Consider the following 26,531-nt stretch of genomic DNA (forward strand, 5'->3'; position numbering starts at 1 on the left):
CCATGCATCACTTATATGTATATATCTATGTTGTTAAACTTTAGGCACCATTTATATTGCATTCATAACTGTTAAAGTGTCATGGATGTTGTTGTGGTAATTTGGAGCAGTGTACGTGCTTTAGCGTGCTTGTGATGTGGTGTAGACTATGGATAGGACGGGTAGATACGGCTTGAGATCTTCACTGGGACCCGGTCCTTCGGGGTAGACACGGCTTGAGTTCTTTGCTGGGACCCCGATTTGGTTATTAAGTGGAAGTCCGAGCTGAGTTCTTCGCTGGCACAGGTTGGATTTAAGAGAGCTGTATAGGGGATCAGCTCCCATATATATTATGATTGATATTACTGGGTGTGTGAGTGCTCCAAATTACCTTTTTGCTGTTATGATGTGAATTTATTGCTGATGTTGCATTTCACGTTACAGGGTGTATTAGTTTTAGATAGTTATAGAGATTATGGTTAAAATTGATATTTTACTCTCTGAGTCGAACGCTCACTCCTGTTCAATATTTTTCCAGGCCATAGGAGGATATTTTTGAGGTTAACCTGCTTTCTCCCTCGCAGGTTATTTATTCATGTTTGTGTAATTCTATAAATTTTTAGAATTTTCGCACGTGTTAGAAATGTTTATTTGATTTGGGTCTGTAATATAAATTGTTATTTTGGACCTGTAAACTTAATATTTCATGCATGTTTGATGGACTGGATGAGGGAGCTGAGCTCCCATATATTTTTATGATGATATGAGTATGTGGAGGGTGAGCTGAGCTCCCCAATTGATTATTTATTGTGTTTACAGGTCGGGTGAGTCAAAAACTTCCCATTGAAAAGTCCATTTTATGGCCAGATTCTGTTCGGTTGATTTCTTGAAATTTGGTCCAAATGGGCCTTAGAGTTGGGTTAATGAATAGTTATTAGGCTTTAGGCCTCGGAGTCCTAATCTAGCATCACCGCCCATAGGTTGGGTCGTGACAAGCGTTGTCTTTAGTTTGATTAAATCTTGAGCAGGATGTGGACATGGGTGGATATCATAAATAAAAATAAATATTTTTAATAACAAAGTTGGGTGTAGATATGAAAAGCTGAAATATTAGCAATTTATAAGAGTCTTTTTTTTTTAAGTATAATTTATTGTTTATATTTTAAAGAAGGTTCTATATATTTAGAAGTGTATAATGTGAGAAGGCAGCAATCATAATTAATTAAGTGAAAACAATGAGAAGATTGGACCAGCTGCAATGGAAGATACCTCTTTTTCCATGTTGGTATCTAATCAATTTCGGTAGTCTATTAGTTCAAGTTGGCAATCACTAAAACGAAACAAAGAATGAAAAAGAAGAAATGGTCGGCCATGGTTTTGAAGAATCCATTAAAAGATTTCTTCAATCTCTGTAATTTAGCTTTGGAATCAAATCCATGATGGGCCGCTGCATTATCATACATGTTTGCTTACGCTTCCACTTCATATCTACATTGGCGGCTATTTTTATATTATTATGTGTGTGGTCTGTGTCTAAGACAAGACAATAGAAGTCACGTCGGCCTCTCTAAAGTATGAATACACGAACTAAGCTACCATGTAATTAACTCTAATCAAACTCTTAATTACAAAAATATTAGAGCTGTGATTGCTAACAATTAGCATTTAAAACTTTCATAATTTTGGTAGAGGCCAGCAAACTAACAACAACAATGCTAACTGGTTTACCCCATTAATCAATAACAGTTGAAATGACAAGGAAAGCTATTTTTATTTATTTGTTTTAACACTTTATGTCAAGTTTTGTCGGCAATTATTGCCGACTGAACTATGGCAATTATCACGAGTTATAAGGCTTCTATAATTAAGATCCCTTGCAGGGTAATACAATGCTTGAGCTTGAGTTAAAATTATTCAGTAGAAAGATTCAGCATGTGTTATGATTTAAAAGCTTCGTGTAACAACCATAATGAAATATTTAATAAGATTTATGATGAAAGTAAAGAATTTGAAATTTCTGTTCTATGCCTTATTCGTAAAAATAAATCATACAATTGAATCATGTAAATTTTTTATTTATTTTTTTTAATTTTTATATTATAATTGTGTGTATCTTAAATCTGTGTACATTTTATAATAATATTACTTATTAACCTAATGTGTCGACTGGGGTGGAGTTTGGAGTTGTTAGAATCAAATTTGAATGCAAGGATGCATGATTGATTCAGTCTTCAGCCTTCAATTTGTAGGACTAATTGAGGAGTGGGAGAATTTCATAGGGTTGATAATATGTCGCTTTCCCACGCATAGACAGAGAGGACAAATAATTGAGACGACTTAGAATTTCAATGGCCTTTTTCTGATTACAATTCACAACCATCAAAAAAGTTCATAGATAAAAAACTTTGAAAGTATTAAAGCTCCCCACCAATTATTAGAGCATTTGCATCTGTAGAAACCAAGAACAAGGGCATGTATGGCCATAATTTATAATTGAATGGTGTTCACTAATTCTTACATACACTTGATCTTGTAGTCTTGCTCATTCAAAATATCAAAGTTTACTTTATGTAATCTGGCAAGCCTAATAATTAACATTTTTTTTTCTATTAGGGGGAGAAAATTAGATGATCGGAGTCTCGAATTTGATTGTATCAATTATGCCTTTAACTATTAGATTAAGTTATATTAGGCCTAGCGATGACATTTAACGGAGAGAGCATAAACCGGTGTTAATATTAGTTAAGAACATGAAGAAGAAATGGTACTGAAAATTGGAGAACTCAAAGCCTAGTAGTTAATAAGCTTTTAACTTGGCAATAACAGTATAGTTAAAATGAGCGGAAAAAAACAATCGGTGAAAAGGAGGCAGCTATACGTGGTCAACGGTTGCAGGAACCCTGCATCCAGAATCTTACAGGACGCCGGTATCATAGCACCACCACAATTTTCATTATTTCTCTTGTCTTCTTCATAATAGTTAAGGAGAAAACCTCAAATTTCTATTTTCTAGGTGCGAAATACATCCATTCAGCTTGGGTTGTTATCTTCCTGTTAAGTGTGTTTGTGTTTCGGTAAAATCCTAAGGGCTCAATCTTAATGCACCATGCCACGGGCTCTATATGCCCTGCAATACACGGCCAGGTTCCAAATTTCCACTTCTCTATCTCATTTGAGTTCTGACCAAAGTCCTTATACGACCATCAGGCCGTTAGAAATTAGGACTGCCCATTACTGCGCTAGGAATCCAGAACCCCCAATCATTCTCAGATGGCATATATTTTCCTTCTTTTTTAAGGAATAATTAAATAAACCGATTTGAACCCAAATCTTATTAGGCCTCCTGGTCCCTCCTTAGTACCCTGCGTTCCATATCATAACTTGGAATGTCGATAAGACTATCACAGCTTCATTGGCAGGGCCATGGCCAGGCCCATAGCTCAGTAATTACGGGGCACATCCATGGGCAGCGGCCCTAGCCTAGCAGTTTTTCATGCATTGGAATTTGGAACTTCCAAAGTCCAAACTGGTAGCTAACTCACACACCCAACTTGCGCCTTGGCGGTCATGCAAATCTCTCCTATCACCAGAAAGAGTTGGCATGCTTCGACTCACCACGCACAGCCAGCAGGGGATGCCCATCCAATAAGCCACAACACAGTTCAATTGCTCAAAGCAAGTTAATAACCGAACACGGAAACCCCTATATATAATCCTATAGGCGAGACCCAAAACTACCGCATTCTATCTTTTTCTTTCATTGCATGAACTATATACACACTTCCACCGGTGTCCATACAAGCTCGTGGGTGAGAGAACTTCCATTTTTCATGCGCCCATCTGTGTCGTTCTTGTAAGCTTTTGCTTTCTATTTTTCTTTGCGGCTTATAGAGAAAGAGTCATGAAAAGACAAAATGTGGTGTCATGGGGTCTCGTCCTTCTGGCGTTTGGGCTCTGTAGTTTTATCCTTCTTCAAGCCAAGGAAGAAGCGAGGTCACTCAATGTGGAGCGTCATATGGGCGATGAAAATAAACAAATGCATGGTGTCAAGGGCCTAAAGGCTGGCTATGGAACATTTGCTGGTGGTTACGAAGTAGGGTCAGGTGGTGGTTTTGGCTATGGCTCGGGTGGTGGTGGGGCCGGATGGCCTGGTCTCGGAGGAGGTTACGGGAAAGGTGGTGGAATAGGCATTGGGGATGGTGGGTATGGGTCAGGTGGGGGTAATGGCGGTGGCTTTGGTCAAGGTGGGGGTAATGGCGGTGGCTTTGGTCAAGGTGGGGGCTATGGCAATGGCATGGGGCAAGGTGGTGGTTACGGTACAGGTGGTGGTATTGGTGGGGGGTTTGGTGGTGGAGGTGGAGGAGGTGGATTTGGCTCAGGCACAGGATATGGTAGTGGTGGCACAGGCGGGGGTGGGGGTGGGGGTGGAAGCGGAGGTGGAGGTGGAGGCAGTGGCGGTTACAAGGCCTACGGTTCTGATTATGGATCAAAACACAGGTCTTGACAGGATAGGATGGAAATTCCTACATTTTACCATCTTGACCTACCGTCAATAAGGATAAAATTTCTCCAGTTAAGCATTCTCTATGGTTAGTTTGTCAGAAACTCTAGAAGGTTTAGCTGTATCCTCTTAATAAATATTTAAATAATCGGTTACACTAACAGAGAATGTTTGGTATTCTGATTTGCCACCATTGGGACAACAAAATAATCTAACACAAGCTACCATGACAAAACATCAGAAAAATGCCTAAAATCCCAAGGCTGATGCATCCTATTTACCACTACGGGCAATCGACATGCTATATTAACTGCCACATTCTTGTCTACATAAATGGTAAAGAAATATATTATAAGGGAAACGTTAGCCATCAACTTTTCATCCAGTAATTCTAAACGTGAGGGGTTCAGTTAACTTCATGTAATTGAATTCTCCAGTTTCAATTATTTGACTAACAATTATCATCATGGTGCTACTCTCTTGCACATTACTTCACGTCATTCCAACATTGTAATAATCTTGTGAAGAACCCAAAAGTTCCAATTCAACCAGAATGAAACATTATAGAGAAATGAAGCAAAAGGCAGAGCATAAACGTCAATGTTATAATTGACAATCCCAAGCAACTGGGTAATGAATAAAGAGAAATACATTACAGATACTGTATATACATGAGCAGATATTCACAATACATAATGTTCTTTATTACCACAAGCATTTAAACAATACAGCTATTGATAGGATAGACTGACACAGACCTTACTTGAAGCATATTTTTATACTTGACAAGAATTAGCCTTCACTTGTTTGCAGCCATCCAAATGGAGAAAGTACCTTCGGTTGGCAAGGTCAAGCAGCACGGAAAGGCTCATCATTCTTTAGCCTGGAAATTCACACTAAATTTGGTTATGTGCAGTTGTGTGATTTGTTCTACTAAAATTACTTGAAGCATGACCTCAATAAGAAAAAAAAATGAAAATAATTAACGAGGCTACATGAAAATAATTAATTATGACCAACTTTCATGAAGATGGCCCAATTCATGGGTAGCGAATTCACCGTTTTCAATTTTCATGCAATAAAACAAAGTTGATTTTGAGAGCAATGAATTGTCATATAAGTTTGGGTTTAAAGAAGCCAACTAATCCAAAGATGAGAAACGAGTTGTGAATATCTGACCACCTAACTCCAAGCCAGCCTATGAAACGTACTAATCAAAGAATTTTCAATCGCTGTTCAATAAAGTGTTCAAATGACTTGATTTATCCTTTGTACAACAGAACTGATATAATGTAATAAATCATTAAGGATGAATTTGAGTAAACATTTTAAATTATAACAAACACAGCTTCACTTAATTACAGGCTTGGTCATGAATATTACTTGGAACAGATTCATTGTTTATGTCTGAACTTGCAAAATTCTTAAATGAGAATACTAAGGATTGTGTTCACTGAATGTGCGTATTTAGTATTTGAATTGTATGAAACCCAAAACAAAGCATCATTCAATATTGAATAAGTGAATCCGGTGGCTCCTAGAAAGTAAAACCCAGAATTGCAGTGGACGGTGTGAAGCACTTGTCCATATAAAGGTCCAATGGCTCAAATCACGTTTAAGGAATCTCACATCATTCAAAGTATAAATGATGACTAAATCATAAATTGGTATCCATTGATCTCAATAGAGGGAGAAAAACATGTGACTTGGGGCATCGGTCTAAGAAGAGAAGCAAGCCCCTTCTTGCCATGTTCAAGTGGTTGACAAGCAATGATAGGATTAAATGCATATTGCAGCCTCAATGGTGCTAATGTATTAGCTTACTAAAAAACTGCATTTCCATAATTGATTTGTTGTTTTGTGATGTCCATGTCTTGTTCATAGCAGTAAAAAAATTATGTAAAAGAAATCTCAGTTGTCTAAGCTGGACATTTTTCGAACCTAATTGCAAGTTCAATCACAATTGAAGATAACAACCGCTCCAATATTCCAACAGACAAGGGTTAATCTGCCTTTGCATTGTGCAATCACAACTAATTTAGATTGTTAGGTCAATATAAAGGTTGTTTGTGCATTATACTTACAAACATAAGTCATGTACAACTGCCAAATAAGTATTAATATGAACAAGAGAACTAGCTCCAAACTATTAGTTTAACATTTCTGTGATGCAAAGCATAAAATTCGGTTTAATGTCTCATAGTACTTACTTCTGTTGATTATCAAACTTGAGGCTTGCATATTCTAGACAACAGATTAGGAATAGCACATTGAAGAAAATGCAGTATGCACATACCCGGTTCTATAAGTTTGGGCCTCCAGTAAAATCATTTTTCTCAATATCAGGCAGCACTTCTGGATTCCTACAGGAGATAACATTGAAAGAAAAATGATACATGACAAGTAAAGGTAAAATAATAATAATAATAATAATAATAATAATAATAATAAAGTTGATGGAAACAGCTGGATAAACAAATTCCAATAAATACCTTTCCTCTGCAATATTTGGATGATGGGATGGAGATGTACTTAACTCTGAAGCCACAACACCAGTTTTTGCTGCTTCAGATGATCCTGGGCCACCACCAACCTGTGATGTAATATAAACAGATATTATATCGATAGAAAGCCACTGCAGGAACCAAAACTGCTCCATGCCTTAGTGGCAAACACTTACAGTAGATTTGTCTTCCATCCAACCCGGTACTTTATCCGATACAAGGGCAATATACTGCTCCATAGCCACCTCTTGATTCATGTTTCCCAGCCTTTGCCAAGCATTCCTTGCACAACGTAACTGCCCTCCATCACTCATACATAGCAGCTGTCAACCCTGTTATTATAGCTAACTATCAAACTATACCTGAGTAATTCGGTAGAGGCAGGCCTTGTTTCGTATGTTCATGTTCTTTTTTTCTCAGGTGGTCAAATTTCCTAATGGAATATTATATAAGTAGATTTCTTTCTAGAGTTTTTATTTGTATGCTAAGCTGTCTGGATTTTGGCCACTGGCCATACCTGAAACATCACTATTCAGGATTTTAAAGAGAGAAAAGAATGAGTAGGCACTAGTCACATAAGGTATAAGGTAGATGGTCAATTAGTTGAAAACCTAAGGGAACATCTCAGACTCTTTCCAAATGAAGACAAAAGGGAATAGGGATAAGTTTTGCTCCAGGGAAAAATAGTAGATGCAAGCGGGATGAGAAGAAGACAATAAGACATAAAGATGACACATAACTGACGTGGCCTACGAGGATTATTAATAGTTTATTTTTCTTTTTTTCTTTTTGTCAGGACTCTAGCCTAGGAACTTTTGATGCCCACAACAGGTGGTCTTGATAGTTCATCTCATCTTGTACTGCAATTATTTTATGCACAACCTACCACAATTCAAACATTTTGATCGGCATTTTCTTTAATTTATCTGCATTGCAGCAATTTTTGCTTCTACTAATCTCATGTATTGCTAAATGTTTGTGTTAACTATCTCAACTATATCTCCATTATCAAAGTCATGCACCTAGCAATCATTCCGTCAATTTAACAAACAGAAAAAAGCAAATATAGAACCAAGAACAAAAACAAAGTAGAGGTAAATTAGGTATCAGAAAGTTTAATACCACTTGGCGCGAGCAGCAACTTTGAGAGCCATAGGGGGCTGCTCGCGGCAGGGCCCCTCAGTAGCTACCTTATGAAGCCCATACAGTTCCATTTGCACATCGTTCCCTAAGCTTGTCAAACCTCCATCCTTATCTCCAAACTCCACAAACTTTGCTGCTTTTGCAAAGACCTGCTCCAATTCACTCCTCTCAATCCCCTCCCAATCATCCTCATCACTATCAATATCTATTTTCTTCACTTGAGCTTTTTGCTTTTCTCCGCTCTCCACGACCCGAATCTCCTCAGATTCTTCTATTACATCCTTTTCAACAGAGAATTCTACTCCAATGGACTCAATTTCTCTGTTTTCTTTAAGCAAATTATCATGAAAAACTCTTCCTTCGATAACCTCGTCAGATTGTTCAATGGCATTCGTATCATCAGCCAATATTACGCCGACTTCTCTGTTTAACTTGATATCTGCTACTCTCTTCCCCAACATATCCTCCGACGATTCTTCCTCTTCCTTTAAACCTTCTTCGGTTGATTTTCGAGGCAATTGAAGGCATTCAGTTTCAATTGCCTCATCGCGGTTCACCAATTCCCCAACCTTCTCAACCTCAACCGGTTCTCCAACAAATTCATCGACCTTCTGGGAACCTTCTTCCACAAACTCGACTCTCTTCTCGCTCTTAAACCCCTGAACCTTCAAACTTTCAAAATGCTGCAAATCCTCCGAGATACTATCATCAACATATCCAGAAATGTTCTCATTCTGATCAATAATTTGACTCTTGGACAGCTGCGAATCGCGACTAGAATCGCCACCAGCCATAGCTATTGAAACAAGTTTAGCTATAAGAAAAGAGAAAAGGACAGCAACAACAGCCGTGAGAAAGAGCTCTTGAAGCAGCTCCATGGTTCTTTGTTCCAAGAATCAAGTAAGAAGAGCTGCGATGAAAATAAATGAAGAAGGAAATAGCAGTAGATATAGAAAGGAAGAATAAAAAGATGATTGGAGAGAGAGAGAGAGAGAGAGAGAGAGAGAGAGAGAGGAGGGGGGGGGGGGGGGGGGAGGCGGGGGTAAGGGATATTTGCAGCGAAGAGCAAAGCATATTCTGTTCTTCGCTTTGGTAATTACTTTCGCCTTTAGCCAAAATTATGAGGCAAGCCGAGCGGGTCCCAGCTGCTTGGCGACGTTGGAGAAGTCACGGAGTTGTCCAAAAAGCGCGTAAACAGCCAACGATGCGTTTTGCCTTTTGCTGCTTAGTTACCGTTTCCACCAACTGTCAAATGGTTCTTTTAACCTCACTCACCGCTAAGGAGCGTTTGATTAGTTTCCTTTCTTTTCTTTTCCATGTTTGATCTAACGAGATGCTCTTTAAAATACATATCCTTTTCGTTTTCGTTTTGGCAAGCACAAGCACGTGTTACGTGTCATACCTTGACTGGCTCAAATATATCCATTGTACGAGAAGGAAAAGAGAGGATTTATTTATTTATTTTAAATAAATTTTTGAGTCGCTGGCCGCCAGAGCTCGTATGCTGGAGAGGTTGGGATGATGCAGGGGCGACCTTATCTGAAGTGTATTACGTGGCGGTGGAAACTGGAAAAATGGGAAAGGAAAAGGCATCTTTCTTTAATGATGACGAAGCCAATATAAAACAGCATAAACGTGACGGTGGATGGCGATGGCCAGCCATGTGGGTCTCATGGTCTTTTTCTTGGACTAGTATTAGTCAATCGTGTCTTTAGTTTGCCTAAAATGACTACTTTTTTAAAAAAATAAAAATAAAAATCCAAGACAGGTGGGAAAGAAATGAAAATTTGGGCACTGGAAAGTGTAGATGAGCGGAGGATGGAATAGGCTAAAAACTCAGAACTCTCTTCCAAGGCCTAAACTCGGGCCAACCCAACTCAGCACATTTGCTCTGATGGGAAAAAAGAAAAACATTTTCACTCCGGTGCATTAAAAAAAAAAGCACGGATTTATGAATAAATTTCAACCAAGAACACATAATGCACGTCAAGAATAAAAAGAAAAGGCATTAACTTTGTTAACTGTTAAGATAAATATTACTTATAATAATAAAGTGGCGAAGTATGACTTAAAAATCAAGAATTCTGCATATTCTTTGCAGTTGACGGATGGAACAAGTTAGCGTTTTGCATTTCCGGGGAAACAAGTCCCGTGCAATTTATCAACTGTGGCTGGCTCAGCCAAGTAAAACAAAAAAGGCCGCAAAAGGAAAACCATATGGCTAGGTGTCCGTCGAACCATTAATTAGGTTGGGTGAATTGGGACCACTGGGTGCTAGTGTGTGTCTGTCTTTTTTTTTTTTTTTTTTTCAGAACAAGAAATGATTTCATTCGTGATAAAGATTGTCATACAACCTATCTTTAACTAGAGCGTAAGCTAACTCATCAGTCTCTGTCTGTGCAATGTAACCACCACAAATTAATTTAAGGTATGGTTTATCTTCAAAACTTAGCCATTTTTAGTGATTTAAGTCAACAAAATCTAGCATCTCATAGACCCTTTAGCTCGAATTTAATGGTACCAAATGGGGATGACAATGAAAATCAATCGTATTTGAAATAAATTTAAATTTAAAAATAATATTATATTAATTTTAAATTAAATTTAAATTTTATATATTAAATATATGTAATTTAAATTTATTTATATAAATAATTAATTAAATATAGTATATTTTGTAATAACAGTTATAAATTTTTTATATTATATTTTAAATAACTATAATTTAACTATTTATAAAATTATTAAATTTTAAAAATATAAATTAAAGTATTAATAAAAAATAGATATTTTATTTCCTTCATCACATGTGTGTCTATGATTTTACAAATTTTCTTTATTGTTTAATCTTATTTCCTTCAAACCAAATAAGGGGAAGTGGGAAGTAGGAGAGCGTAACTTCAAAGAGCATGTCTCTATAATGTCGTGAACACACGCCTCAAAAGAGGCTTCTAAGCAACTCCCCATCGCAGTGACAAACAAGAACGGTGGCGTATTTGTCATGAGAAAGACCCAACGACGTCGCTCCATTTCCTTCTTTATGAATCCTGAATTTCAACAAATACGGTGGCGTATTTGTTGTCCCTCTCTCCTGGCTACCACTTTCGCTGGCATATAAAGAAGGAGAGGGGAAACCTTGCCAACAACTGGTTAGAACTCGTTGTATAGCAAATCTCTTATTTCAATCAGAGAAGACAAAGAAGAAGAAGAAGGAGAAGAGATGGGAGGCGGCAATGGACAGAAATCAAAGATGGCTTGCGAGAGGAACATGGAGAATCAAAAAGCAGCTAAGGGTATTTTTGGTCTCACAGTTTTCTCTTAATTGAAGACAGGATTCTCTTCTTTGATTAGTTAAAATTTTCTCAAGCCTTATTTAAGCTTCTTTTTACTCGAGATCTTTATGGAATGGTCAATTTTTTCACTTGATCATGTCCGATCTGTGTGCAGGAAGTCAGCTTGAATCAAACAAGAAAGCCATGACGATTCAAGTACCGTTTTTTACTTGGCTCCAATTTTTTTACTCTCATATAATTTTTCCTCTACTTTTGCTTCTGGGTTGTGATTGTTTGTGTCTGATGTTGGTGTTTGCACTTTGCAGTGCAAGGTGTGCAGGCAGACATTCATTTGTACCACAACAGAGGTGAATTGCAGAGAGCATGCAGAAGTAAAACACCCAAAATCTGACGTATATGCGTGTTTTCCGCACCTCAAGAAATGATATGGTGATAGGGAAAAAGAATTTGTAGAGATGGGTTCCAAGATCCTGCATATCATATCATGGTGATAGAATTTGGAGCTTTTGCAAATCAATCCATCCAAAAACTCTCTTGGGTAGTTATGTCTCTTATTTATTATTTCTAATTCCTATGAATTTCTGATTTCAGATTCACACCTCTGTGGTGTGGGTGTGGCTTGCTTTGTTCTAGATAAAGAACATAAAATCAATTAATTAATCAATTCGATTCATCCAGGCTGAGAGACCAGCTAATCAATGGAAGCTTAAGTTCATCTACAAAAGTTTGTCGTATAAAACTGTATAGTCTGTTGGCCTAAAGCAGGGCGATATAAACTGGATGATGAAATGTTATACGGTAAATTAAAATAACTAAGTGCTTTTGTGTTCGTAAAATTCCATCCTAAATTGGACTTTTTACCATATGATGCTTTTTTGGAACATGCCAGCGAGGAAAAGGGAAGAGCATGAAATGCAGACAATAGAAGAATTTATTAAAATAACTACTGCAAGCGTCCATTCATTAATTGAAAATAGTTTTCAATACAATACAATTTAATGATACATCCGCTAGAAAGTGGCGCATAGATTAAAGTGGCGCATAGATTACCAAGACTACAGCATTTAGAATATGTTAACAACAATACCAAAAACAAGCTAAGGGAAAAAATGGAGTTTATTATTCAATTTACAACAAATGGGAATACTGTTCAGAATACCCAAATAGAAATGAAATACATATCTGGTCCCTAGAGGAGGAACTGGTTATTGTGTCCGCATTCTTCTATTATCTGCACTTCTGACTTGAAGGAAGTATGGATGAGTCTTGAAAACAAATGTGTATACAAGTTAAATGTAGCCGCCAAATTAAGTTGGCATTTTCTATCGTGTTAATGTCGGAATTGAAAACGTTAAATGTGTGCACAAAATGACTTAAGGAAATACATTTCCTTTTGCTGTTATATGACATGCGGTGGTACTTACGGGTGGCGGTTCAGGAACTGTCGGTTACAGTTATTAAAACGTCAGTTTAGGTTCAATGAAATCATGAACCTGAATCAAACCGCTAGGGAATGATTTGGAATACTGTTTCTGAATCGCCGGTTTCGGTTTGAGTTTCGGTTTAAAACGGTTTGAAGGGCGGATCGAAAAAGAATGGTTCAAAACAGTTTGGATGACGGTTTAAAAGCAGTTTAGGAATGGTTTAAGGGTAGCTTAGACAAAAAAAATTAGAGAAAAATTTTATTGATTCAAAATTTAAGTTATATTTGTAAAAATATTTTAATTTTTCTTAGAAATCTTTCAATCAAAATAAAATAAGAAAAAAAATGAAAGAAAATAATTTATTTTTAAGAAAAATTTAATAATTAAAGACTTGAACCTAATTAAAAAAATAGAGATGAAATTAATTTTTTTTTAAGAAATTAGCAAAAAGTGTATAAACTTAATTTTGTCTATGTATCCCTTAGGATTTATAGGAATAAAAATTTCTAGTTCTATTACTTGAATTCTTTTTTAAATTATATAATAATTAATAATTAAAAAGGATAAAAGAAAAAAAAATTAAAATAGAGGGTATTGGAAATTTTATTGAGATTTAAAGTAATAACAAAGTAATTGAGATAATATTGAAAATTTCAGTAAGTATATAAAATAATAAAGTAAGAAAATTGAGAGATTATTGGAAATTAAAATGAGTGTAGAAAATAATTATTTAGAGAATTTGAGAAAAATTAAAAAAATATTAAGAATTAAAGAAAATGCAAAGAATAATTGTGTAGAGAATTAATGATATATATAAATGAATTAGGAGTGAGGTAACATATTTATTGAATTTTTTTTTATATTTAAATCGCCAGTTTAATCCGGTTCGAAATCGTTGGTTCAATCCGGTTTGGAACCGCCGATTCACGGTTCTTAAAAAATATGAACCTGAACCAAACCATAGAAATACGGTTTCGGTCCGGTTCGAAGCCGATTCCGGTTTTGATCGGTTTTGGTCTGGTTTTGACTGAACCGGTTCTGGTTCGGTTCCAATTCAAAACCGGACCGTAGCCACCCCTAGTGGTGCTGTATACATGAGCTATTGTATCAAAGATTTTCATCAAAATGAACAGAATAAAATTTTTAGCACCCTAATTATTTTCAGTAGAATAACTTCAAAGAAATTGCTCATGTTGATGAAACCGATTAATAAAAGTAAGAGCTTATGATCCCAGACAACAGCATATTCAGAGAGTTTAGAGAAAAAGGCAAACTCTGGGTAAGGGAGTACACCACTTCAACATCTTAGATACAACATATCTACGGAATGAGGAAGCAGTAAAATCAGAACAAAAACTTATGGACCAAATTATATGACACCTAAAAGCATCAGCTAAATCCAAAGAGCTTAAAAGATGAATTGTAACTCTTCTAGTGACCAAAAGGTAATCACTAGCTAATAAAATGCAGTAGCTAATAAGAATAAAAAGAATACCATTGCTTCTCTAGCTGTAAGTCTGTCCTAATGATCATAACGAAGAAGCTTATCAAGAAAATCAATAGCCTGCTTGTCACAAATGAAACCAAAAGAACCAAGACTCAGATTACAAAGAGAAATCATGAAGAATCCAAAGTTAATCATATAAAGTTCAGTTGAAGAAAATTATCTTTGGTTGCAATTCAGAGAAGGATCTCATGTGACCTCTGGAGAAACCAGATGCCGGTTATCAGCATTGATAAATATGGACCAGGGCTTCCGGCTGTGTCTGCAGAAAAAAAAGGCCTTAAATACAAAATGTGAACCTCAAGTAATAGAAAATTGACTAAGATGTATTTAGTAATAAACAAGAATAAGTAACAAGGGAAGATGGAAAGGGACAAAAGCCATTACTCATTTTTTTGGTATTAAATGTTTATTTTTAAAATTGGCAAAGTTCCATTTCCTTCTTTCCACTCAATGACATTAAGCCTACAGATCATCCTAACCACACCGATGCTCACCAAGGTAGAAATGGAAAAGCTCACATCAATTTTCTCATGTTCAAAGTCAAGTGGAACACTTCACCAGCAAAATAAGAAAATAGTATTAAGTTAGGCATGCCTGCCGACAAGAGCTGCAAGCTGACAATCTAGTTCCAAGTGATACTTGTTCAAATACGCATTTAACTCATCTGTACCAAGAACCTGAAGGAAAATGCATAAAATAAGATTACACGTCTTCTGCCAGTTTCCATATTATGCCAATCAATATTTCTCTTTTTTTTTTTTCTTGGGAAGCTGCATGACACTTTATTTGTTGACAAATATATTTATTTTCCCTCCAGCATGTCTGCATCATGTCAATTGTTGAAACAATTAAGATTGAACTCCATGAACAGCTGCCAACAACAAGCTAAGAATCAATGCAGAACCAACTAAAGCTGTTAAGGTTGTTGAGGTATTTTAATTTGAAGCTTCCATTTCCCATCGGATTTGGTAATAAGTGATTCAATAATGTTGAACTATCCAATTATATTCACCCAAAAATTTGTTTATGAACACCAAAAAAACTACCCATAACTGGCTTTCAAACTTCGTCTTGCTTTGAGCCCTGCAGACATGCATGCAAAGTTTTAAAGTACAACCGGTCCACCAGAATCATGTAATGATTTTCGCAACAATCCAGGATTGGAGAGTAATGTAAGGGCAAGAAGATCATGAGCCCCTGCACTTGCTTTTCTGCATTAAGCTCATTTAAGAGCCAGTGTCAATGCAATCTCATAAAAAACTTGAGAAACCATATTTCTGTCAGATACCCAACATTAAAACACAATCATTCACATAGCTAAACTAAGTATTAACATTATTGATCACGACTGTAAGATCATTTCGCCAAATACCAATTTAAAATTACCTTAGCAATTTTGACAAGCTGGTCTTGATTGTCATGACCGTAAAAGAATGGCTCCTTCCGAAAAATCTGCAATTATATGAGTTTTTCAACATTGTCATTGTAAAGCAACATTACATCATCTTGGCAAATGCACTGCTATAAAACTCATAATACAGTTTAAGGAATACACAGATCCAGAAGAATGCTCACCATTCCTGCAAACATACAGCCAAGACTCCACATGTCTAAGGAATAATCATAGTCTTGTAAATCAACAAGGAGTTCAGGCCCCTTAAAGTACCTAAATATCAATAGATAAATTTATTACATTTCTGAAAAAAAAAAAAGATTGCTAAGCAATCTATGATTCTAGTGAGGAGTTCAAATCAACTGCCAAGCAAATTCGTAAACTTGCTTTAGCAAACCGTTATCTGAGTAGGCATGTAAAAACCGTTATCTGAGTAGGCATGTAAATTTCCTTTTAGAAAAAATTGAACATTCACCATCTGCAATGAGACAGCAAAGTTTTAAATTCCATTAATCCTTATACTGTATTCAGTTCATATGGACCTAGGTAAAAGCCTGGATTAAGGTACAACCAAACATACTAATGACTGACTATATAGCATGGAAACAGAAACATGAAAATGTGGAGATGCAGAAACGTTGAAACGGACACAGGAAAACACCATTTTCTAAAATTATGGGAAACGGATATGTGGGGGAAATGTGTATATATCAAAACATAAATTTTAATTTTTTAATTAAAATTAAAAAAATAATTGTTTAAGTAAATAAGACCATAAATAAATAAACATTTATTCAAGATAACATTAAAAAATTCTATTCATCACTCATTAGGTAATAAACAGTACAATATAGGTAACTATAAGTAATATATGGTTATATGTAACATGAGTAATCTTACCAAGGAAGAAAACATGTTTCTAGGTTTGTGATTTTGGGTCACAATCTTCGGGTATGCATGTTAGCCAGGCGTCTCTCTCATGTGTTTCCCTAGTTCCCTCTCATATTATCATTCTAATGAAATCATTAGACCCCATGGTCGTTTCTTTCTTTTCTTCAATTCCTGCCAAGCCTCCCTTCTCTCACTAATCTAGGAAAAATCCATCTTGTTCATGGCAATTTTAACCAGAGATCAATACCCAAAGAAGCCCTCCATTCAAAGAAAGGAGAATGAAAATGCGTGAATGGAGAAAGGGAGACAAGGTGAGAGACTGATATGCTTTTTTTTTTCATGAATTTCACAAAAGAAATATGTTTCCAAACAGAAATGTGTTTCCAATTTTTCCTAAATAACAGAGACGGGCCCAAAACATTTGAATCCATTTCCCTGTGTTTCCATTTCCGAGATGTTTCAGAAATGCAGAAACTTTGCTTGATTTGTGTTATTGTGCTTCACAGGCGCCTGACCCAGGGCCTCTGTTCAAGTGATAGGTGGGATGGAGGAAGGAAAAGTTAAATATCAAAACTATTGTAATTACTAATGATATCTAATAACAGCAAAGGGGATCTATTTGTGCATATTTGTAATGATCTTTGGGCTTAAAACCAATTGAATTCCCGTTGCAATTAAACAAGAGAAAGGTCAAACATCTATAAGAAAATGATAGTGTTATGACCAGGTCACGAAGAGTGCAACATTACATCAGGTTCAGCTTCTTCTAAACCTTTTTTTTGTAACAGAAACCAAATTCCATTAAACTAAATCAAAGAATACGTAAGTAGAAATTCTAAGTTATAGCCAAAGCCCAAAACAAAGAAATTTCTAGTACACCCAGTACACTTGTTACACACAAAGCTCGAGGAAGAAATAGTACTACAGACCAGAAAAGAAAATTGACATATGCATAAGCTTATTTGAACTTCAGAAATTCATGCCTTGAAGCTACTCTGACATTATATTCTTTGCTAGGATGGTAGAATTCTGCAAGTCCCCAGTCAATCAGGCGTAGCTTCCGCAACTCATGGTCAATCATTATTACATTGTGAGGTTTCACATCTCTATGCATTATGCCTTGTGAATGGCAATAATCTAGTGCCTAAAATTACAGAAAGCAATGGATTAAATGAACATATAACAGATAATTTTCATACACCTAAAAAATTGTGCCTTACCTTCAAACCATATTCAAACGTTATTGGAAACATGAGACACTATAATAGGGTAACATATACAACAGCCAGAAGAAACATCACGTCAGTTTGGTCATAGGTTTATTGCAAAGTGCAGACCCACACTTGGAATAGTTGATTAGAAAGCTACGGCCTTCATGAAGAGGTACAGACCTTCCATGTTAATAGTCAAGGAATGAGCAAACACCAATTCATGGTCCCACGAGCGAACTAAATTACTAATCTGATATAATAAGCGTGTTTCTTAGTCGGTATGGACATTCAATAAACCAATCTGTTAATTTTCTCTTCAAATCCAGTCAGACTGAGAGTTCCTACCCAGCAAATATTCGCTATCTTTAGCATTATATTTTTTCTTAAAAACAAGTGGGCATATTCTACCGTAATTAAGAACAACATATATGCAAGTTTAGTACAACGGGGAGAAAAAAGAGGAGAATTGGGTCCAGATAGCCAGTACATTAGAGTAAACCCATAAGAAATTACCTTGAGAAGCTCATATATATAGTAGCGAATGTCATAATCTGTCAATGTTGGGTACAAAACTTTAAAATCTGTACTCTTCACATATTCAAAAATCAAGCTAGGGGTTTTTGAGTGCTGATCTCTGACAACATCAAGCAACATAACAATATTGGGTCCTCCACAAAGATTCTGTAGTATTTTAATCTCCCTCTTTATCTGTACCAACACCAACACACAAATCATTTAATAAACAAATAATTAAAAAAAAAAGCAAATAATTGTTATTTGGTACAAAAATTAATTTGGCCAATAAACCATTTTTATTATCAGCATTAATAACAATACATAATGATTCAGAGAAATTGACCTTTTTCTTCACAGGCTTGAGGATCTTAATTATGCACCGCTCATTGTTATTTACCCTAATACCTTCAAAGACCTCACTGTATTTCCCCCTACCAACCTTTCGAACCGCCCCATAGTCATCTTGATCACTGGAACAAGCCAAAAGATGTGCGTATTAAGTAGTGTTACAGCAATGAGACATAGAAATTAGCATAAATTAAGCACTGAGAATCAAGGAACTAAAACCCTAATTTCTACCTCTTGCTGCAACGTAAAAGCTAAAAAGGGAAGAATATGAGGTGTTTTACCCCCACCGAACGACGACGGACTCGTAAACCCAGTAATCTCTAGGACGGTGAACGTTGACGTCAGTATAAACTCGAGCTATGGACATAGCACCAGTTATGCGCCGATAAGGATTTGATCAAATGTAGTAAGATATTAATGTTCAGGGCAAAGCCTGTTCAGACCAAGCCACTATTCCTTTAAGAGGAACCTGGAAAAGGAGAGCTCGCGCGCAAGTAGTGCATTCATCGGTAGTCATCCAAGAAGTGCAGAATGATCAGACAAATAGCCCGAAGAAAGGAATTTATGAATTAGGGGATACTAATGGGAAAAGGCCAGGGAAGGAAATGCTTACACTAGATGGGGGCTAAAAGCCTTGCACTGCAAAAAACTAATCTGAAATGGTGCAGGTAGCCAGCCACAAATGGCCCACGGGGATAAATGAAGACTCTGAGTTGGAATTGTCAGGGTACGGGGAATCCCCTGGCATTCCATCAACTTAAAGGGATATGTATTTCTCGTTCTCCTGATATTGCCTTCGTTATGGAGACAAAGAATAATGAGAACTTTATTAGGAAGAAATTAAGAAGATGTGGTTTTTTTGAAACTTGCATTATCAATCCCAGGGGGCAAGCAGGTGGTCTAGCCTTAGCATGGAAGGATGGATGTGCTGTAACAGTTGTTCATATTGATGAGTTTTTTGTCCATATTTGTATCCACGTCCCTTCATTTAATGCTAATATGGATATGGTTTTTGCTTACTTTGGTAGTGTGGATGATGCCGGAGCTCAACAATTTTTATTACTTGCAAATTATAAAGGAAATCTAAGAAAAGAATTTGCTATAATTGGGGGCTTTAATTCCATTCTTAGTCCTATGGAGAAAGAGGGTGGGAACAATCTCTTTGGTTCAAATATTCTGCTATTCCAAAACTTCATCGATGACTTGGGATTAGTGGATTTGGGTTTCAGAGGGCCAGCAATGACATGGAATAACAGAAGAAGTGGTAATCATCACATCAGGGAGAGATTAGATCGCTGCCTTGCATCACCTCAATGGCTTTTCCTCTTCCCAAATGCTATTGTCTTACACTTGGATGATCCGGCCCTTTTACTTACGATGGATCCCTCAATTCATAAAGCAAGGAGCAGATTCATTTTTTATGAACGTTGGAGTGGGAATGATGAGGTGGCTGCTATTGTAACTAAATCGTGGCAAAAAACAGGTTCATGGATACAAAATGTTTCAGCTGTTCTCAAAATTAAAAGATTGTCGCCATGCACTTGTGGAATGGAATAAACGAACTCAGCGGAACTCTAATACTCAAATTTTGCAAATCAAAGAGCAACTAGAGAGGGCCAAAAATAATGTTACAGGTTGGGATGGTGATGAGATCAGGAGATTGGACAAAGAATTATCTGCTGAAATTATCCGAGAGGAGCAATTTTGGGCTCAAAAGGCTCGTCAATCATGGCTTCAAGCTGGTGACAAGAACACTGCTTTTTTCATACCAAAGTGGTACAAAGAAGACGAAAAAATCAAATCATGGGCATAACAGACGAGAGGGGCCAATGGAAATCTTCCTTTAGTGATATTGTTGAGGTAGCTACCAATTATTTCCAAACCATTTACACAACATCCCATCCGACAAATTTTGCAACGATCACCAATGGTTTCACTCCGAGGGTTACGGACGCTGTGAATTCAGAATTGATCAAGCCTGTTACCAGAGAGGAGATCAGGAAGGCTAACTTTTCAATCAATCCATCTAAGGCACCAGGTGATGATGGTTTAACTCGTCTTTTTTTTTTAAAAATATTGGCATACTATTGGGAATGATGTCTGTGATGCAGTAACTGAATTTTTTGAAAAGGGAAGGCTTCTCAAAAGTATTAACCATACTCTGATTACTCATATCCCAAAAGTGGAAAATGTGCAGACAATGAAAGATTTAAGGCCTATTGGACTATGCAATGTCCTTTGCAAAATAATATCAAAGGTTTTGACAATGTGTCTCCAGCCTTTTATGAACTCACTTATTGGTTTGGAGTAGAGTGCTTTCATGAAGGGACGGTTCATTTCAGACAACATTTTGCTTTGTCATGAGATCTTTCATAATCTAAAGCACCGAAAGCGAGAGAAGAATTATAGCATGGAAATTAAATTAGATATTAGTAAAGCATATGACTGTGTAGAGTGGGGATATCTTAAACATATGTTGAACTGTTTTGGCTTCCACCCTCAGTGGATTAGGTGGTTGATGGAATGTGTATCTTCCGTTTCTTATTCTCTCCAAATTAATGGCCACAAGGTTGGATCTATTAAATCCTCTCGGGGGCTTAGACAGGGGGACCCATTATCCCCTTTTTTGTTTCTCTTCTGCATGGAGGGTCTTTCTCTTCGGCTCAAACACTCCAACCGACAAGGTATTTCTATCTCACAAAGAGGCCCTTTTATCTCACACTTGTTATTTGCAGATGACTCGATCATTTTCTCTAAAGGATCAACTGATGATGCGGAGATGATCAAGCAAATTCTTCAGGACTATTCCATGGCTAGTGGGCAAACAATCAATTACAACAAATCTTTAATAGTTTTTAGCTGCAACACTCCACGAACTGCTAGCTCGGATATCTCCACAATTTTGCAAACAGGAGAGATGGAGGGGGACAAGTATTTGGGCCTTCCTTCTAGCATCCCACGGTCAAAGAAGCAAGTTTTTCTTCAAATTCAAGATCATATTAAACATAAAATGACAGGTTGGAAAGAAAAATTATTGTCAATGGGGGAAAAGAGGTGCTTATTAAAGCAGTTGCTACAGCTATACCAGTCTATGCAATGACTTGCTTCAGGATTCCTAAAGCTATATGTCAAAGGGTTAATAGTTTGATGTCTAATTTCTGGTGGGGACAACAAAAGGAGGAAAGAAAGTTTCATTGGGTATCTTGGAAACATATGTGTGAGCCAAAAGCTCAGGGAGGTTTGGGATTCAAAGAATTAGAGGCCTTCAATATGGCCCTTCTTACAAAACAGGGGTGAGGCTAATTACTAACCAACAGTCTCTCCTAGCACAGGTCTTAAAAAATAAATTCTTTCCACACACTTCTTTTATGGAAGCTAGATTGGGTATTAGTCCATCATGGGGCTAGAGGAGCTTAATTTGGGAAAGAAATATTCTCAAACAAGGAGTTCGATGGCAAGTTCGAGATGGGAATTCAATTATGTGTAAATTAGAAGCTTGGATATCTAAAGCCTATCCAGACCTACCGAAAGTGAAAAGGGACCACAACCCGGATATAATATGGGTCTCACAACTTATGCACAGCTCAAGGCCGGCTTGGGACTTAGCTAAATTAAGGGCCAATTTTGTGGAGGAAGAAGTACAACGTATTATGGCCATCCCTTTGTCCATAAATAGAATGCCAGATTGTCTTGTTTGGCATCATACAAAACATGGCCAATATGCTGTCAATTCTGGGCACTATGTACACGACCGGTACCTTCATCTATTTCGAATTCATCCTCCTTGTGGAAAGGGATATGGAAATTAAATCTCCCGAACAAGATTGCTATTTTCTTATGGAGATTGCTTAAGGAGAGACTTCCAACTCGGGAATTGTTGAACAGGAGGGTATCAAGCATCCCTAAGGAATGCGAATTCTGTGGAGAAATTGAATCCATTCGACATTTGTTCTGTAACACCCCTATATTCGGTAGTGCGTTCTACTGTTCCGGTAATCGGTGTCTGTCCGGACAGCTAGAATGCGTGGAACTACACCTAAATGTTAGTGAGGAGACATAAAATGATGAAATACATGGTAAGAAAAACAAAGAAAAAATAAGAGCAATGAAATGTAATTAGGTTAAACGAGCCAAAAACTCTAACGATTGGTGACCACACAGAGAAGTTGCTGCGAGGACCGTTGACTAGCCCTGGACCGCGGGAAACCCTAGAAAATATTTTTGAGACTTAAATAAACATCTATTGAGATATAATTGACTTAGAAAATATCAAAGAAAAATTAGTAAGTCAGTATAAATAAAAAAAAAAATTAGGAAATCGATGGGTCAATGATTTAATCAGTAGCATTGAAAAATTGAAAATATAAATCGAAGAGAGGCATTTTAGTCAATTGACACTTAAAGTTGGCTTTGACCTAAATGTCCATTAAAAATAAGTAGTATTAAATTTTGGAAACCCCATGAAAAAAATGCAATTATATATGTAATGAAATTTAGGGAAATGTGGGGGATTAAATGCAATTGTGAAAACTTTGGATTATAATAAGATTTAAATGGGTTAGTGGAGCACTATGGACACCTTAAAAATTACTAAGGGACAGGTGTATTGCCATTACATCTTCTTCTTCCACAAATTTCTTCAAATTGCCGAATTCATTCTTCTCTCAAAACACCATGGCCGGCCAAGCTTGAAGTTCCACGCCACCTTGATCCAACCATGGAATCCTCTAGTCTTCTTCACTAAAGTTGGTCTATACATCTTGGGCAACATATTGGGAATAAGAAAGAAGAGTTTTGATGGAGTTTTGAGATAACTCACAAGAGGTAAGTGTCCATTTCTTCTTCCTTTCTTAAGTAAACTTGATTTCCATGTTGAGATAAGTAAATTGATGAAGAAATTTTGAGGTTTTGATGAGTTATTGGAGAGTACTATTTTCGGCAGCCTTATGACTTGTTAAAGAATGCTTGAATTCATGAAGTTATTTGATGAATTGTGGTATTAAGGATTGATGAATATGTATGTAATTTAGCAGTGGAAGTTATATGTAATATTTGGGAGTGTTTATGTGTATACATTGTTAGAATTGGACTTTGTAATTTAGGATTATATTTGGCGTATTAAAGGTCATTGTATTATGCCCAAATTGACTATAATGTAAAGTGATTGATGAATATGGTAATGTATAAAGTCAGAATTAGGTATGGAAGGTAAGCTAGAATAAGTTGAATGTGCATTTGGATTGGTGTTTGAGAGAAATGTAAATGGCAGTATGCAATTGAGCTTATAATCTTAAATGTGTGACCCCAATTGGTATGAAGCCAATTGGAGGTGAAACTAGGCACAAAATGTGCCAACTTTTATGTTGGAAGCATACCTAAATTCTGTCCGAAAAGTGACAATAAAACTGACCTAATCCGGATTTATAACCTTTTAAACCTGAAAATTTACCAATTAAATAGTAATTACATAATTAGCCATAACTCCCTGTACACAGGTCCAAATGACCTGAAATTTATATCGTTGGAAAGCTTAGACATAGGGCTACAAATTTGGTTAAGACCACCAAGCCCATAAATGCCATTAAGCAAGTCAAAATAATTGCTCAAGTTGGTTTATAAAAAGTGGCCGAATTAACTTTGACCTAAAAATGACCTAATTTTGCAATGTAAGTGCAATTTGACCAGCCATAGTAAAATGATCATAATTTGGTACATAAAACTCCAAATGACATGAGATCAGTGGCAAAATTTCAATAAGACATAGAGCTACATTATTGGTAATTTGACCAAAACCCAGAAATAAAGGGAAATAGGTCAATTAGCTAGGTCAAGGCAGCATACCAAATCTGAAAAATTGCAATAAAATGCAAAGTCTAGAAAATGTCATTTTAAGCTTATGTAAGGATACATGAGAAGCATAAGGAATATTGAGTCAAGGCCTAGAGGAAACTTAAATCAGGTCTATACACAATAACTCTAAATTATTGTTTTCACCTTGAAAACTTGATTTATTCCATATTGTAAATGCATTGTGTTAATTATGAATTCTGAGAACTATTGTATTGCCACTTTATGCTTGTAAATTGGACTTTAGAAATTGATTGGATTATTCATGCAATATTTGAATAAATTATTTTAAATTGATTTCGGATTCACACTTAGTATGACAGCACCACATTATTTCTCCTCCATGTATGGGTTGAGATCGACTATTTTCCTCCTTCTCTAGCTTACCAGCTGAGATGGAGATCGAATTAGTACTCATTAGCTAGCTAGCCACCTCCCTCATTGATTTCGATTAGTAAGGTTGTAGATTGCTTTCTTGTGGTGTACAACGTGGTATTGATCGAAAATTTTGTGTCATAACCTAAGATGTGTATGGATTGGCAACATTATGTTTATTAAATTATTTGATAAAATTGTATTATAAATGTGATTTGAAAATTGTGAAATGGAATTGTGAACTGTTTGAATTATGATTTAACTGTGAATGTTATATAATCAACATTTTAAATTTTTATTGTACATCACTGAGTAAATTATACTTAGCGATAGCTTATTTTGCTGTCGTAAATAAATGAAAAGAGAAAGTAGTAGAGTGAGCTGTATTGAGATAGAGAACTACGCTAAATTTTGTACGAGTATTATTTTATACCCCATGTATTTATTTTGATGTAAATATAGTAGTGTTCATATGTATTAATGTAAATTGAGCGGTTGTACAGTAAAACTTGTAATAATATTATCTTTTGGATGTTTATGTCTGTAAATTAAAGTGTGAATGTAAATTAATTAATTGAATGCATGTGTATGAATTGTTTTGAAATTTTTGAGATGACAATTTTTTATTTAAATTGTGGATTTTGAATTGAATTGTTGTTGAGGATGTTGGTTTGAAATATTTGGCAGTTGGGGATTGTGCTTGAAAATCATTGGAAGTGCTTTTTATAGGTTTTTGAAGAACTGTTTTATCAAAATACAGATGGCATTCTGCAAAAATTTTTACAAAAATTGTAAAAAAAAAATGAAAGTTGTCAAAAATTCTACCTAATATTTAAACTTCAAAAAAAAGTTTTAATACCCGTCAAAAGTGCTCACCACCTTCAAAAGAAGTAAAATTGTTTTAAAATCCCTTGTAGTGTATTTAATGGGTTATTGATAGGCAAAGTTCAGTAATTCATTAAGTATACTACGGGATCATGTTACGCCTTACGGAAGGGTAAGGTGTGACATTGTAACACCCCCGTTTACATAGCCTGGTAGATTTCACTGTTCCGGTGATCGGTGTCGGTCAGGACAATTAAGGGGATTAGAACCACACTTAAGACAACTAGATAAACCATAAACACAAATAATTAGTAATGTTCAATTAGTTAAGTATAAACAAGAAAAACAGAATAGAAGAAGTTAAACTAGCCGAGAGTCACAGCGATGGGTGACCTTCTCGAGAACGACTGCAAAGTCATTTTAAACTCAAATTTCGAACCGTAAAATGTGACGCCGCGGTCCTTAGGACCCTTATGAACACAGTGGAAAAGAGAAAATCACGAAAAAGAACTGTTAAGCTAGTCAAATAATTAGGTCAGGGAGCCGGAAGAAATATGGAATTAATTGCAAACCGAGATGAACCGGCGATGGGCAGTTTGGTCAATTGACCCCGAGAGCTGATTCTTGACCTAACTGTCAAATAAAATCGAAGAAAAGAAAATTTCGGAGTCGAGAATTAAATTAAAGAACTAATAGAAAAATAGAAAAAAAAAAGAGGAAAATAAAAAAGTAAAAAGGTGATGACATCATGCATGACCTCATGCATGATGTCAT

The 26,531-nt window shown here is 36.2% G+C and overlaps 4 protein-coding genes and 1 long non-coding RNA gene across 5 annotated transcripts; 3 read left to right on the forward strand and 2 right to left on the reverse strand.

Annotated features, from left to right (window-relative positions):
- Positions 1 to 3,419: 3,419 nt before the first annotated feature.
- Positions 3,420 to 4,657, forward strand: LOC110639965 (glycine-rich protein DOT1-like). Its single transcript, XM_058130894.1, has 2 exons — positions 3,420 to 4,193; positions 4,224 to 4,657. Exons 1-2 carry the CDS (start codon positions 3,881 to 3,883, stop codon positions 4,481 to 4,483), a joined length of 573 nt encoding a protein of 190 aa, XP_057986877.1. The 5' UTR covers positions 3,420 to 3,880; the 3' UTR covers positions 4,484 to 4,657.
- Positions 4,658 to 5,066: 409 nt separating this feature from the next.
- On the reverse strand, positions 5,067 to 9,798 carry LOC110639974 (acyl-CoA-binding domain-containing protein 3). Its single transcript, XM_021791102.2, has 5 exons — positions 8,107 to 9,798; positions 7,161 to 7,266; positions 6,973 to 7,073; positions 6,777 to 6,843; positions 5,067 to 5,363 (listed from the first exon to the last, which is right to left on the reverse strand). Exons 1-4 carry the CDS (start codon positions 9,003 to 9,005, stop codon positions 6,783 to 6,785), a joined length of 1,167 nt encoding a protein of 388 aa, XP_021646794.2. The 5' UTR covers positions 9,006 to 9,798; the 3' UTR covers positions 5,067 to 5,363; positions 6,777 to 6,782.
- A 1,437-nt stretch (positions 9,799 to 11,235) lies between these two features.
- Positions 11,236 to 12,097, forward strand: LOC110639954 (uncharacterized protein At2g23090). Its single transcript, XM_021791088.2, has 3 exons — positions 11,236 to 11,420; positions 11,575 to 11,615; positions 11,726 to 12,097. Exons 1-3 carry the CDS (start codon positions 11,348 to 11,350, stop codon positions 11,843 to 11,845), a joined length of 234 nt encoding a protein of 77 aa, XP_021646780.1. The 5' UTR covers positions 11,236 to 11,347; the 3' UTR covers positions 11,846 to 12,097.
- A 2,733-nt stretch (positions 12,098 to 14,830) lies between these two features.
- LOC110639953 (casein kinase II subunit alpha-2-like) lies at positions 14,831 to 18,671 on the reverse strand. The gene is made up of 6 exons (XM_058131614.1): positions 18,654 to 18,671; positions 18,360 to 18,554; positions 17,619 to 17,779; positions 15,927 to 16,017; positions 15,738 to 15,803; positions 14,831 to 15,028 (listed from the first exon to the last, which is right to left on the reverse strand). The coding sequence occupies exons 1-6, from the start codon at positions 18,669 to 18,671 to the stop codon at positions 14,936 to 14,938; spliced, it is 624 nt and encodes a 207-aa protein (XP_057987597.1). The 3' UTR covers positions 14,831 to 14,935.
- Positions 16,652 to 17,395, forward strand: LOC110639955 (uncharacterized). Its single transcript, XR_002491995.2, has 2 exons — positions 16,652 to 16,946; positions 17,142 to 17,395. It is a non-coding gene; the product is annotated as an uncharacterized LOC110639955 (long non-coding RNA).
- Positions 18,672 to 26,531: the final 7,860 nt, after the last annotated feature.

The sequence above is a fragment of the Hevea brasiliensis genome, chromosome 12, assembly GCF_030052815.1.
Source record: "Hevea brasiliensis isolate MT/VB/25A 57/8 chromosome 12, ASM3005281v1, whole genome shotgun sequence".
Taxonomy (NCBI): domain Eukaryota; kingdom Viridiplantae; phylum Streptophyta; class Magnoliopsida; order Malpighiales; family Euphorbiaceae; genus Hevea; species Hevea brasiliensis.